Here is a 15,758-nt window from a genome sequence, read left to right as displayed (position 1 = left end):
GACCCCCGCCCCCTCCACATTGAAAGGGACACCCGCCCCCCTCCACATTGAAAGGGACCCCCGCCCCCTCCACATTGAAAGGGACCCCCGCCCCCTCCACATTGAAAGGGACCCCCGCCCCCTCCACATTGAAAGGGACACCCACCCCCTCCACATTGAAAGGGACCCCCGCTCCCTCCACATTGAAAGGGACACCCACCCCCTCCACATTGAAAGGGACACCCGCCCCCTCCACATTGAAAGGGACACCCGCCCCCTCCACATTGAAAGGGACACCCTCCACATTGAAAGGGACCCCCGCCCCCTCCACATTGAAAGGGACACCCACCCCCTCCACATTGAAAGGGACACCCGCCCCCTCCACATTGAAAGGGACACCCGCCCCCTCCACATTGAAAGGGACAACCGCCCCCTCCACATTGAAAGGGACACCCGCCCCGTCCACATTGAAAGGGACACCCGCCCCCTCCACATTGAAAGGGACACCCGCCCCTTCCACATTGAAAGGGACACCCGCCCCCTCCACATTGAAAGGGACACCCACCCCCCTCCACGTTTAAAGGGACACCCACCTCCTCCACATTTAAAGGGACACCCACCCCTTCCACGTTTAAAGGGACACCCACTCCCCTCCACGTTTAAAGGGACACCCACCTCCTCCACATTTAAAGGGACACCCACCCCCTCCACATTGAAAGGGACACCCACCCCTTCCACATTGAAAGGGACACCCACCCCTTCCACATTGAAAGGGACACCCACCCCTTCCACAATGAAAGGGACACCCACCTCCTCCACATTTAAAGGGATACCCACCCCCTCCACATTTAAAGGGACACCCGCCCCCTCCACATTGAAAGGGACACCCTCCACATTGAAAGGGACCCCCGCCCCCTCCACATTGAAAGGGACACCCGCCCCCTCCACATTGAAAGGTACACCCGCCCCCTCCACATTGAAAGGGACACCCGCCCCCTCCACATTGAAAGGGACACCCACCCCCTCCACATTGAAAGGGACACCCACCCCCCTCCACGTTTAAAGGGACACCCACCTCCTCCACATTTAAAGGGACACCCACCCCTTCCACGTTTAAAGGGACACCCACTCCCCTCCACGTTTAAAGGGACACCCACCTCCTCCACATTTAAAGGGACACCCACCCCCTCCACATTGAAAGGGACACCCACCCCTTCCACATTGAAAGGGACACCCACCCCTTCCACATTGAAAGGGACACCCACCCCTTCCACAATGAAAGGGACACCCACCTCCTCCACATTTAAAGGGATACCCACCCCCTCCACATTTAAAGGGACACCCACCCCTTCCACATTGAAATGGACACCCAGCCCCTCCACATTGAAAGGGACACCCGCCCCTTCCACATTGAAAGGGACACCCACCCCTTCCACATTGAAAGGGACACCCGCCCCCTCCACATTGAAATGGACACCCAGCCCCTTCCACATTGAAAGGGACACCCGCCCCTTCCACATTGAAAGGGACACCCGCCCCCTCCACATTGAAAAGGACCCCCGCCCCCTCCACATTGAAAGGGACACCCTCCACATTGAAAGGGACCCCCGCCCCCTCCACATTGAAAGGGACACCCTCCACATTGAAAGGGACCCCCGCCCCCTCCACATTGAAAGGGACACCCTCCACATTGAAAGGGACCCCCGCCCCCTCCACATTGAAAGGGACACCCACCCCCCTCCACATTGAAAGGGACACCCGCCCCCTCCACATTGAAAGGGACACCCACCCCCTCCACATTGAAAGGGACACCCGCCCCCTCCACATTGAAAGGGACACCCGCCCCCTCCACATTGAAAGGGACACCCGCCCCCTCCACATTGAAAGGGACACCCACCCCCCTCCACGTTTAAAGGGACACCCACCTCCTCCACATTTAAAGGGACACCCACCCCTTCCACGTTTAAAGGGACACCCACTCCCCTCCACGTTTAAAGGGACACCCACCTCCTCCACATTTAAAGGGACACCCACCCCCTCCACATTGAAAGGGACACCCACCCCTTCCACATTGAAAGGGACACCCACCCCTTCCACAATGAAAGGGACACCCACCTCCTCCACATTTAAAGGGATACCCACCCCCTCCACATTTAAAGGGACACCCACCCCTTCCACATTGAAATGGACACCCAGCCCCTCCACATTGAAAGGGACACCCACCCCTTCCACATTGAAATGGACACCCAGCCCCTCCACATTGAAAGGGACACCCACCCCTTCCACATTGAAAGGGACACCCACCCCTTCCACATTGAAAGGGACACCCACCCCTTCCACATTGAAAGGGACACCCACCCCTTCCGCATTGAAAGGGACACCCAGCCCTTCCACATTGAAAGGGACACCCGCCCCTTCCACATTTAAAGGGACACCCACCCCTTCCACATTGAAAGGGACACCCAGCCCTTCCACATTGAAAGGGACACCCACCCCCTCCACATTTAAAGGGACACCCACCCCTTCCACATTGAAAGGGACACCCACCCCCCTCCACATTTAAAGGGACACCCACCCCCTCCACATTTAAAGGGACACCCACCCCCTCCACATTTAAAGGGACACCCACCCCCTCCACATTTAAAGGGACACCCACCCCCTCCACATTTAAAGGGACACCCACCCCCTCCACATTTAAAGGGACACCCACCCCCTCCACATTTAAAGGGACACCCACCCCCTCCACATTTAAAGGGACACCCACCCCCTCCACATTTAAAGGGACACCCACCTCCTCCACATTTAAAGGGACACCCAACCCCTCCACATTTAAAGGGTCTCCCTCCCCCCTCTCGTGTGTTCTTCTGATTAAAGGGGCAGTGACAATTCCCCCGGCCACCGCACCTTAGCAAGGATGTGAAAGACCTTGAGAGCCAGCCAGTTGGTAGCACCCTGAGTCAGAAAGTTGTGGGTTCAACGTCCCTAATCCAGGGACTCGAGCACATAAATCTAGGCTGACGCTCCGGGGCAGTGTCGAAGGAGCGCCGCACTGTCGGAGGGACAGTACTGAGGGAGCACCGCACTGTTGAAGGGTCAGTACTGAGGGAGCGCCACACTGTCAGAGGGCCGTCTTTCGGATGAGACATTCAGGTGGACATAAAAGATCCCACTATTTCGAAGAAGGGCAGGAGAGTTATCCCCGGTGTCCTGGCCATTATTTATCATGCAAATTGGCTGCAGTGTTTCCTACATTACAACAGCGATTACACTTCAAAAAGTACTTCATTGGCTGTAAAACCGTTGGTTGTGAAAGGCGCTATATAAATGCCAGTCTTTCTTTATTTTCTCTCCTGTATTTACATTAATTAATTACTTATATAAAGCTGTTTTACCATCTCTTGCAAGGGGAGGAATTGCAGACGGGCAGCTTAACGCAAACTTCACACGAAGATCTGACAGAGTCACTCGATTCATCAGGACCTGAATATCATCGACATATGGAAGCGGAAAGCAGCAATCAGAGTGCGAACAAACTGCACACGTGTCTTGTGTGTGGACGTGGATTCAACCGAATGAGCAGCCTGGGGAGGCACAAGTGTAACCAAAGTGAGGAGAGTCCGTGCAAATGTCGGGAATGCGGGAAGGTATTCAGTTGCCTCTCCGGCTGGAGACTCATCAATGCAGTCACTCCTTGAAATGGCCGTTCACCTGCTCCGTGTGTGGGAAGGGATGCACTCATTTAGGCTCCCTGCGGGCACACCAGCGAGTACACACCAGGGAGAGGGCGTTCACCTGCTCCGTGTGTGGGAAGGGATTCACTCTCTCCTCCACCCTGCTGATACACCAGCGAGCTCACACTGGGGAGAGCCCGTTCACTTGCTCCGTGTGCGAGAATGGATTCAGCCATTCTTACTCTCTGCGGGTGCACCAGCGAGTTCATACTGACGAGAGACCCTGTAAGTGCCCTGACTGTGAGAAGAGGTTTAAAAGCACCGAGTATCTGAACGAGCATCAACGCATTCACACCGGGGAGAGGCCATTCAGCTGCTCTCACTGCGGAAAGAGGTTTGGTAAGTCGTCGAACCTGGTGAGACACCAGCGACTGCACACCGGGGAGAGGCCGTTCACCTGCTCCGTGTGCGGGAAAAGTTTCACTCGTCCCTCCTCTCTGCAGGAACACCAGCTGGTTCACACTGACGAGAGGCTGTTCTCCTGCTCCGAGTGCGGGAAAGGTTTCACTCGTCCCTCCTCTCTGCGGGAACACCAGCTGGTTCACACTGAGGAGAGGCCGTTCTCCTGCTCCGAGTGCGGGAAAAGATTCACTCGTCCCTCCTCTCTGCGGGAACACCAGCTGGTTCACACTGACGAGAGGCCGTTTAAATGTTCCGACTGTGACAAGAGTTTCAAATGCTCCAAGGGCCTGAAGATGCATCGACGCATCCACTCTGGGGAGAGGCCGTTCAGCTGCTCTCACTGCGGGAAGAGGTTTACGCACTCATCCGATCTTCTGAAACACCAGTTCACCCACACCGGGAAGAGGCCGTTCCCCTGCTCAGTGTGTGAAAAGGGATTCAGCTATCCATCTGACCTGCTGAGGCACCAGTGAGTTCACACCTGAGCGCACTGGTCCCATTCTGCTGTTAATCACATGAAGGACTGATCTGTGTTAATAATGGCAATTACGGGGTTGAGGGGGCGTGGGGCGGTTTGAAGACGCTGATAATAACCCCAGTAACTAGGCTGGAGTTTAAGAGGGGTCAGCCTCAGCTCAGTGGGCGACACTCTCACCTCTAGAGTCAGAAGGTCGTGGGTTTGAGTCCCACTCTGGAGATTTGAGCATGTAATCTAGGCTGACACAAAGAGTTGGAATAAACGGTTCTTTTTCCGAGTGGCAGGCAGTGACTAGTGGGGTACCGCAGGGATCGGTCCTAGGACCCCAGCTATTCACAATATATATAAATGATCTAGATGAGGGAACTAGATGTAATATCTCCAAGTTTGCAGACGACACAAAGCTGGATGGGCGTGTGTGCTGTGTGGAGTATGCTGAGAAACTCCAGTATGATTTGGACAGGTTGGGTGATTGGGCAGAAGCATGGCAGATACAGTATAATGTGGATAAATGTGAGGTTATCCACTTTGGTGGCAAAAACAGGAAGGCAGCTTATTATCTGAATGGCAATAGATTGGGAGAAGGGGACGTGCAACGAGACCTGGGTGTCCTTGTGCACCAGTCGCTGAAGGTAAGCATGCAGGTGCAGCAAGCGGTTAAGAAAGCAAAAGGTATGTTGGCCTTCGTAGCGAGAGGGTTCGAGTACAGGAACAAGGATGTCTTGCTGCAGTTGTACAGGGCCTTGGTGAGACCACACCTTGAGTATTGTGTGCAGTTTTGATCACCTTATCTGAGGAAGGATGTTCTTGCCATGGAGGAAGTGCAGCGAAGATTCACCAGGCTGATACCTGGGATGGCAGGAATGATGTATGAGGAGAGATTGGGTCGATTGGGCTTGTACTCGCTGGAGTTTAGAAGAATGAGAGGGGATTTCATTGAAACTTATAAAATTCTAACAGGACTAGACAGACTAGATGCAGGAAGGATGTTCCCGATGGTCGGGGAGTCCAGAACCAGGGGTCACAGTCTAAGGATAAGGGGTAAGCCATTTAGGACAGAGATGAGGAGGAATTTCTTCACCCAGAGAGTGGTGAACCTGTGGAATTCTCTACCACAGAAGGCAGTAGAGACCAATTCATTAAATATATTCAAGAAGGAGTTGGATATATTTCTTAAGGCTAAAGGGATCAAGGGATATGGGGAGAAGGCAGGAACAGGGTACTGAACTTGGATGATCAGCCACAATCTCATTGAATGGTGGAGCAGGCTCGGGGGGCCCAATGGCCTACTCCTGCTCCTATCTTCTATGTTTCTATGTAATTTTACATTAAGTTTGAGAGTGATGTAGTCCAATCTGAAACTAAGGTCTTCAATCTAAACAGAGGAAACTACAAGGGTATGAGGGACAAGTTGGCCATGGTAGATTGGGAGACTACACTAAAAGGTATGAAGGTGGACATACAATGGCTAACATTCGAGGAAATAATGCATAATTTGCAACAAACATATATTCCTCGAGGGCATAAAAACTCAAAAGGAAAAGTGATCCAACCATGGCTAAAAGAAATTAAAGTGAGTATTAAGTCAAAGGAGGAAGCTTAAAAGTTGCCAGAAAAAGCGGTCAGCCTGAGGATTGGGATCTTTTTAGAAATCAGCGAAGGGGGACCAAGAAACTGATAAAAGGGAAAATGGATTATGAGCACAAACTAGCGAAAATATAAAAACGGATTGTAAAAGCTTCTATAGGTATGTGAAAAGGAAAAGACTGGCGAAGGTAAATGTAGGTCCTTTACAGTCAGAGACGGGAGAATTTATAATGTGGAATGAGGAAATGGCAGAGAAATTAAATAAAGACTTTGTTTCTGTCTTCATGGAGGAAGACACAAAAAACCTCCCAGAAATACGAGAAAACCAAGGGTGTGGTGAGAATGAGGAACTTAAAGAAATTATTATTTGTAATAAAACAGTACTAGCAAAATTAATGGGACTAAAAGTCGATAAATCCCAAGAACCGGGTGACCTACATCCTAGGGTTTTGAAAGAGGTGGCCATTGGGATAGTGGACGCATTGGTTGTCATCTTCCAAAATTCTATAGCTTCTGGAATGGTTCCTGCAGATTGGAGGATAGCAAATGTAACCCTGCTATTTAAGAAAGGAGGGAGAGGGGGAACTACAGACCTGTTAGCCTCACATCAGTAGTTGGGAAAATGCTGGAATCTATTATAAAGGATGCAATAACTGGGCACTTAGAAACTAATAGTAAGATTGGGCAGAGTCAACCTGGATTTATGAAAGGGAAATCCTGTTTGACAAACCTATTGGAGTTCTTTGAGGATGTAACTAGTGGAATAGACAAAGGGGAACTGGTAGATGTGGTGTATCTGGATTTTCAGAAGGCCTTCGATAAGGTCCCACACAAGAGGTTGGTGAACAAAATTAGGGCACATGGAATTGGGGGTAATATACTAGCATGGATTGAGAACTGGTTAACAGACAGAAAACAAAGAGTAGGGATAAACGGATCTTTTTCAGGATGGCAGGCCGTGACTAGTGGGGTATCGCAAGGATCAGTGCTTGGGCCCCAGCTATTCACAATCTATATCAATGATTTGGATGAGGGGACTAAATGTAACATTTCCAAATTTGCTGCTGATACAAAGCTAGGTGGCAGTGTCAGTTGTGAAGAGGATGTGAAGAGGCTTCAAGGGGATCTCGACAGGCTCAGTGAGTGGGCGAGAACATGGCAGATGGAATATAATGTGGATAAATTTGAAGTTATCCACTTTGGTAGAAAAGACAGAAAGGCAGAATATTTCCTAAATGGTGAAAGATTGGGGAATGCAGATGCTCAAAGGGACCTGGGTGTCCTTGTACATTAGTCACTGAAAGTGAATGTGCAGGTGCAGCAAGCCATTAGGAAGGCAAATGGTATGCTGGCCTTCATTACAAGAGGATTTGAGTACAGGAGTAAAGAAGTCTTACTCCAATTATATAGGGCCTTGGTGAGACCACACCTGGAGTACTGTGTACAATTTGGGTCTCCTTACCTAAGGAAGGATATACTTGCCATAGAGGGAGTGCAACGAAAGTTCACGAGATTGATTCCTGGGATGGCGGGACTGTCGTATGAGAAGAGATTGAGTAAACTAGGCCTGTATTCTCTTGAATTCAGAAGAATGAGAGGGGATCTCATTGAAGCATACACAGTTATTACAGGGCTTGATAGGGTGGATGCTGGGAGAATGTTTCCCTTGGCTGGGGAGTGTAGAACCAGGGGCTACAGCCTCAGGATAAAGGGTAGGCCATTCAGGACTGAGGTGAGAAGACATTTCTTCACACAGAGGGCGGTGACTCTTTGGAATTCTCTACCCCAGAGGGCTGTGGAGGCTCAGTCATTGGGTATATTCAAAACAGAAGTCGATAGATTTCTGACTAGTAAGGGCATCAAGGGATACGGCGATAGGGCCGGTGAATGGAGTTGAGACAGAAGATCAGCCATGATCTCATTGAATGGCGGAGCAGGCTCGAAGGGCCGACTCCTGCTCCTGTTTCTTATGTTCTTAAACCCTTAAAATCACTGGTTAGGCACCAGCTGGAGTATTGTGTCCAATTCTGGGAACCACACTTTAGGAAGGATGTCAAGGCCTTGGAGAGGGTGCAGAGGAGATTTACCAGGATGGTTCCAGGGATGAGGGACTTCAGTTATGTGGAAAAACTGGAGAAGCTGGGATTGTTATCCTTAGAGCAGAAGGGTAAGGAGAGATTTAATAGAGGCGTTCAAAATCATGAAGGGTTTGGATAGAGTAAATAAAGAGAAACTGTTTCCAGCGGCAGGAGGGTCGGTAACCAGAGGACACAGATTGAAGATAATCGGTAAAAGAACCAGAGGTGACATGAGGAAACAGTTTTTTACACAGCGAGTTGTTGTGATCTGGAATGCGCTGCCTGAAAGGGCGGTGGAAGCAGATTCAATAGTAACTTTCAAAAGAGAATTGAATCGATACTTTTAAGGGGAAAAATTTGCAGGGATATGAGGGGAGTGGGATTAATTGGAGAGCTCTTTCAAAGCCTTCAAGGGTTAAGTTATGAGGAGAGATTACACAAACTAGGGGCGCCTGCCCGCGCTGTGATTGGTGCAGGGGAAGACAAGTGGGCGTGTCCGGCCCGCTGGCCCACGTGGGGGTGTCAAAGGCTGGCTGGAGCGCATGCGCAGCCCGCCTCGCACCGTTGGGCAGCTTTTCAAAATGTTTTTATTTCCGAAACAAATTGAAAACACTCATTAATTCCCCCAAACCTCCTCCCCTCTAAACTGCGATTATTATTATTCTTGTTTTTCCTCATTTGTGCAGCGTGTCTTTTTTTACCTTGCGGTGGCGTGCGCCGATCCAACCGACCCCTGGGCGTTGCGTGCTGGCGTCAGCGCGTAATCGGGGGAGGTGGTGTGATTGACGCGAGGCGCCCACCAATCAGGTAGCGCGGAAAACGCTCGGAGGACCGGGCGGGCTGACGGTCCTCCAACCAATGGCGGCGCGGGAGGGGGGCGGGACCTCGGTGGGCTGCGTGCGCCGATCCAACCGACCCCCCTGGGCGTTGCGTGCATGCGTCAGCGCGTAATCGGAGGGGTGTTTGATTGACGCAACGCGCCCGCCAATCAGGAGCGCGGAAAACGCTGGGCGGACCGCGCGGGCTGACAGACTTCAACCAATGGCGGCGAGGGAGGGGGGCGGGACCTCGGTGGGCTGCAGGCCGCTTTCCTGCTTTCATTGTCTGCAGGAGCTGTTAAAGGGAGGAGGAGGAGGGTGGAAAAACCCCAGCTTGTGAGTGTTTATTCCTTTGCATTACCTTTATTGCAAGGCTAGTCATCAGTTGCATTGATTTAAAAATAAGTGAACCTTTTCTCTTTTTCACTTTTATCCAGAACAAAGAGCCCTGGTGCTGTGAACATTTTGGTGGGCAGCCACTTTTAAAGGGACAAAGACCAGCATTCTTCCCTCTCTCTCTTGTGAGTATTTGTGGTGGGTGAGAGGGTGGGGGGTGAGTCAAAGGGGACTGCGGCCCCTTTTCAACAAAAAAAATTGCTTGGCCATTTAAAGGGGAATGGGTGCCCCCCGGGTATTTAAAGGGGCAGTGCCTCTCTCTTTCTGTATCATGTAAGAGCAGGGAGGTTCTGCTTGAACTGTACAAAACACCAGTTAGGCCACTGGCTAGAGTGCTGCGTGTAGTTCTGCTCGCCCCATTGCAGGAAAGATGTGACTGCTCGAGATAGCACATTTACAAAGATGTAGCCAGGACTAGAGAATTTCAGCTAACAAAAAGATTGATTAAGAAAGGGAAGATAGATTATGAAAGTAAATTAGCAAAAAATATAAAAACAGATAGTAAGAGTTTTTATAGTTATATAAAAAGAAAAAGGGTGGCTAAAGTAAATGTTGGTCCCTTAGAGGATGAGACCGGGAAATTAACGGTGGGAAATATGGAGGTGGCAAAAACACTGAATGAATATTTTATATCAGTCTTTACAGTAGAAGACACTAAGAATATCCCAACACTGGACAAACAGGGGGCTAAAGGGGGGGAGGAGCTAAACACGATCAAAATCACTAAGGAAGTGGTACTTGGTAAAATAATGGGACTCAAGGCGGATAAATCACCTGGACCTGATGGCTTACATCCTAGGGTCTTGAGGGAAGTGGCGGTAGGGATTGTGGATGCATTGGTAATAATTTTCCAAAACTCCCTGGACTCGGCAAAGGTCCCGGCAGACTGGAAAACTGCTAATGTAACACCCTTATTTAAAAAGGGCAGTAGACAGAAGGCTGGAAACTATAGACCGGTTAGCCTAACATCTGTGGTAGGTAAAATTTTGGAGTCCATTATTAAGGAGACAGTAACAGAACATTTGGATAATCATAATTTAATAGGACAAAGTCGGCATGGTTTTATGAAGGGGAAGTCATGTTTGACAAATTTGCTGGAGTTCTTTGAGGAAGTAACATATAGGGTGGATAAAGGGGAACCAGTGGACGTAGTGTATTTAGACTTCCAAAAGGCATTTGACAAGGTGCCACACAAAAGATTATTGCTTAAGATAAAAAATCACGGGATTGGGGGTAATATTCTGGCATGGATAGAGGATTGGCTATCTAACAGAAAGGCAGAGGGTTGGGATAAATGGTTCATTCTCAGACTGGCAATCAGTAACTAGTGGTGTTCCGCAGGGGTCAGTGCTGGGTCCCCAACTCTTTACAATCTATATTAACGATTTGGAGGAGGGGACCGAGTGTAACATATCAAAGTTTGCAGATGATACTAAGATGGGAGGGAAAGTAGTGAGTTAGGAGGACATAAAAAACCTGTAAGGGGACATAGACAGGCTAAGTAAGTGGGCAGAGATTTGGCAGATGGAATACAATACTGGAAAGTGTGAGGTTATGCACATTGGCAGGAAAAATCATAGAGCAAGTTATTATCTTAATGGCAAGAAACTGGAAAGTACATAAGTACAAAGGGATCTGGGGGTCCTGGTGCACGAAACTCAAAAGGTTAGTATGCAGGTGCAGCAAGTGATTAAGAAGGCCAATGGAATGTTGGCTTTCATTGCTAGGGGGATAGAATATAAAAATAGGGAGGTATTGCTTCAGTTGTACAAGGTATTGGTGAGACCGCACCTGGAATACTGCGTACAGTTTTGGTGTCCATACTTAAGAAAGGACATACTTGCTCTCGAGTCAGTACAAAGAAGGTTCACTCGGTTAATCCCGGGGATGAGGGGATGGACATATGAGGAGAGGTTGAGTAGATTGGGACTCTCCTCATTGGAGTTCAGAAGAATGAGAGGCGATCTTATTGAAACATATAAGATTGTGAAGGGGTTGGATCGGGTGGATGTGGTGAAGATGTTCCCGATGATGGGTGAAACTAGAACTAGGGGGCATAGTCTTAGAATAAGGGGCTGCTCTTTCAAAACTGAGATGAGGAGGAACTACTTCACTCAGAGGGTGGTAGGTCCATGGAATATGCTGCCCCAAAAAGCTGTAGAAGCTACGTCATTACATAAATTTAAAACAGAAATAGACAGTTTCCTAGAAGTAAAGGGAATTAAGGGTTATGGGGAGCGGGCAGGAATTTGGACATGAGTCTAGGTTCGGATCGGTCATGGCCCTGTGGGTAGTGGAGCAGGCCCAGGGGCCGTGTAGCCTGATCCTGCTCCTATTTCGTGTGTCTAATTCTGTTAGATTCAGGAGATGGTTCTGTGATAGTGGATTGGCGGTTAGGATCAGATCAGCCATGATCTTATTGAATGGCGGAGCAGGCTCGAGGGGCCGATTGGCCTACTCCTGCTCCTATTTCTTATGTTCTTAATACATAGAAACATAGAAGATAATCTACATCCTAGGGTACTTAAGGAAGTGGCCCTAGAAATAGTAGATGCATTTCTGATCATCTTCCAAAATTCGATAGACTCTGGAACAGTACCCATGGATTGGAGGGTAGCTAATGTTACCCCACTGTTCAAAAAAGGTGGTAGAGACAAAACGGGGAATTACAGACCGGTAAGCCTGACATCGGTAGTGGGGAAAATGCTGGAGTCCATTATAAAAGATGTAATAGCAGAGCACTTGGAAAACAGTGACCGGATCGGACAAAGCCAACATGGATTTACAAAAGGTAAATCGTGCTTGACTAATCTACTGGAATTTTTTGAGGATGTAACTGGTAAAATAGATAAGGGAGAACCAGTGGATGTGGTGTATTTGCACTTTCAGAAGGCTTTCGATAAGGTCCCGTATAAGAGATTAGCGTGTAAAGTTAAGGCACATGGGATTGGTGGCAAGGTACTGACATGGATAGAGAACTGGTTGGCAGACAGGAAGCAAAGAGTTGGAATAAACGGGTCTTTTATCTGAGTGGCAAGCAGTGATCGGTCCTAGGACCCCAGCTATTCACAATATATATAAATCATCTAGACGAGGGAACTAGATGTAATATCTCCAAGTTTGCAGACGATACGAAGCTGGGTGGGCGTGTGTGCTGTGAGGAGGATGCCAAGAAACTCCAGTATGATTTGGGCAGGTTGGGTGATTGGGCAGAAGCATGGCAGATTGCAGTATAATGTGGATAAATGCGAGGTTATCCACTTTGGTGGCAAAAACAGGAAGGCAGATTATTATCTGAATGGCAATAGATTGGGAGAAAGGGAAGTGCCACGAGACCTGGGTGTCCTTGTGCACCAGCCGCTGAAGGTAAGCATGCAGGTGCAGCAGGCGGTTAAGAAGGCAAATGGTCAGTTGGCCTTCGTAGTGAGAGGGTTCGAGTACAGGAACAAGGATGTCTTGCTGCAGTTGTACAGGGCCTTGGTGAGACCACATCGTGAGTATTGTGTGCAGTTTTGGTTGCCTTATCTGAGGAAGGATGTTCTTGCCATGGAGGGAGTGCAGCGAAGATTCACCAGACTGATACCTGGGATGGCAGAAATGACGTATGAGGAGAGATTGGGTCGATTGGGCTTATACTCGCTGGAGTTTAGAAGAAGAAGAGGGGATCTCATTGAAACTTATAAAATTCTAACAGGACTAGACAGACTAGATGCAGGAAGGATGTTCCCGATAGCCGGGGAGTCCAGAACCAGGGCTCACAGTGTAAGGATAAGGGGTAAGCCATTTAGGACAGAGATGAGGAGGAATTTCTTCACCCAGAGAGTGGTGAACCTGTGGAATTCTCTACCACAGAAGGCAGTAGAGGCCAATTCATTAAATATATTCAAGAAAGAGTTGGATATATTTCTTAAGGCTAAAGGGATCAAGGGATATGGGGAGAAGGGAGGGACAGGGTACTGAATTTGGATGATCAGCCATGATCTCATTGAATGGCGGAGCAGGCTCGAGGGGCCGAATGGCCTACTCCTGCTCCTATCTTCTATGTTTCTATGTAATTGCCTTTTGAAAGCCGTGATTGAATCTGCCTCCACCACCCTCTCAGGCAGTGCATTCCAGATCCTAACCACTCGCTGCATCAAAACAATTTCCTCATGTCGCCTTTGCTTCTTCTGCCAATCACTTTCAATCTGTGTCCTCTGGTTCTCGACCCTTCCGCCAATGGGAACAGTTTCTACTCTGTCCAGACCCCTCATGATTTTGAACACCTCTATCAAATCTCCTCTCTATCTTCTGTGCTCTAAGGAGAACCACCCCAGCTTCTCGAGTCTATCCACATAACTGAAGTCCCTCATCCCTTATCACTGGAACCATTCTTGTAAATCTTTTCTGCAATTTCTCTAAGGCCTTCACATCCTTCCTAAAGTGCGGGGCCCAGAATTGGACACAATACTCCAGTTGAGGCCGAACCAGTGTTTTATAAAGGTTCATCATAACCTCCTTGCTTTTGGACTCTATGCCTCTATTTATTAAGCCCAGGATCCCGTATGCTTTTTTAACCATTTTCTCAACCTGCCCTGCCACCTTCAACGATTTGTGCACACATACCCCCAGGTCTCTCTGTTCATGCACACACTTTACAATTGTACCCTTTAGTTTATATTGCCTCACTTGGCTCTTCCTACCAAAATGTATCACTTCGCACTTTTCTGCGTTAAATTTCATCTGCCACGTGCCCGCCCATTCCACCAGCCTGTCTGTCTTCTTGAAATCTATCACTATCCTCCTCACTGTTCACTTTACTTCCAAGTTTTGTATCATCTGCATATTTTGAAATTGTGCCCTGTACACCCAAGTCTAAGTCATTAATATATATCAAGTAAAGCAGTGGTCCTAGTACCAACCCCTGGCGAACACCATTGTGTACCTTCCTCCTGTCCGAAAAACAACCGTTCACCACTAATCTCTGTTTTCTGTCACTTTGCCAATTTCGTATCCAGGCTGCCACTGTCCCTTTTATTCCATGGGCTTCAACTTTGCTGGTAAGCCTATTATGTGGCACTTGTCGAACGCCTTTCGGAAATCCATGTACACCACGTTAACCGCATTGCCCTCATCAACCCTCTCTGTTACCTCATCAAAATACTCAATCAGAATCAGAGCGGCCGGGCCCGGCAGACGTGCTGCGGCCGCCATTAGTCAGAGGCTGTGGGGAAGAGTTTTATTGCAGGCTGACGGAAGGTAGGTCCCTGGCCGCCTGTGTAGGTCTTTTTGTTGCTTCATTGTTGAGGATGTAACTAGTGAAATAGATAAGGGAGAACCAGTGGATGTTGTGTATTTGGACTTTCAGAAGGCTTTCGATAAGGTCCCGCATAAGAGATTAGCGTGTAAAGTTAAGGCACCTGGGATTGGGGGCGAGGTATTGGCTTGGATAGAGAACTGGTTGGCAGCCAGAAAGCAAAGAGTTGGAATAAATGGGCCTTTTTCCGAGTGGCAGGCAGTGACTAGTGGGGTACCACAGGGATCGGTCCTTGGACCCCAGCTATTCACAATATATATTGATGATCTAGACAAGGGAACTAGATGTAATATCTACAAATTTGCAGCTGACACAAAGCTGGGTGGGCGTTAGTGCTGTGAGGAGGATGCCGAGAAACTACAGGATGATTTGGACAGGTTGGGTGATTGGGCAGAAGCATGGCAGATGCAATATAATGTGGATAAATGTGAGGTTATCCACTTTGGTGGCAGAAACAGGAAGGCAGATTATTATCTGAATGGCAATAGATTGGGAGAAGGGGAAATTCAACGTGACCTGGGTGTCCTTGTGCACTAGTCGCTGAAGGTAAGCATGCAGGTGCAGCAGGCGGTTAAGAAGGCAAATGGTATGTTGGCCTTCGTAGCACGAGGATTTGACTACAGGAACAAGGATGTCTTGCTGCAGTTGTACAGGGCCTTGGTGAGACCACATCTTGAGTATTGTGTGCAGTTTTGGTCGCCTTATCTGAGGAAGGATGTTCTTGCCGTGGAAGGAGTTCAACGAAGATTCACCAGGCTGATACCTGGGATGGCAGGAATGATGTATGAGGAGAGATTGGGACGCTTGGGCTTGTACTCGCTGGAGTTTAGAAGAATGAGAGGGGATCTCATTGAAACTTATAAAATTCTGACAGGACTGGACAGACTAGATGCAGGAAGGATGTTCCCGATGGTCGGTGAGTCGAGAACCAGGGGTCACAGTCTAAGGTTACGGGGTAAGCCATTTAGGACAGAGATGAGGAGGAATTTCTTC

The 15,758-nt window shown here is 48.9% G+C and overlaps 1 protein-coding gene across 1 annotated transcript; it reads left to right on the top strand.

The window, feature by feature from the left end:
• The first annotated feature begins 3,385 nt into the window (after positions 1 to 3,385).
• Positions 3,386 to 9,587, top strand: LOC147091583 (uncharacterized). Its single transcript, XM_085976816.1, has 2 exons — positions 3,386 to 4,581; positions 9,511 to 9,587. The coding sequence occupies exons 1-2, from the start codon at positions 3,605 to 3,607 to the stop codon at positions 9,557 to 9,559; spliced, it is 1,026 nt and encodes a 341-aa protein (XP_085832942.1). The 5' UTR covers positions 3,386 to 3,604; the 3' UTR covers positions 9,560 to 9,587.
• Positions 9,588 to 15,758: the final 6,171 nt, after the last annotated feature.

The sequence above is a fragment of the Somniosus microcephalus genome, unplaced genomic scaffold, assembly GCF_052327205.1.
Source record: "Somniosus microcephalus isolate GS21.2 unplaced genomic scaffold, FLI_Smic_1.0 unresolved_chr3, whole genome shotgun sequence".
Lineage (NCBI taxonomy): Eukaryota > Metazoa > Chordata > Chondrichthyes > Squaliformes > Somniosidae > Somniosus > Somniosus microcephalus.
This window is presented reverse-complemented; position numbering and strand designations above follow the sequence as displayed.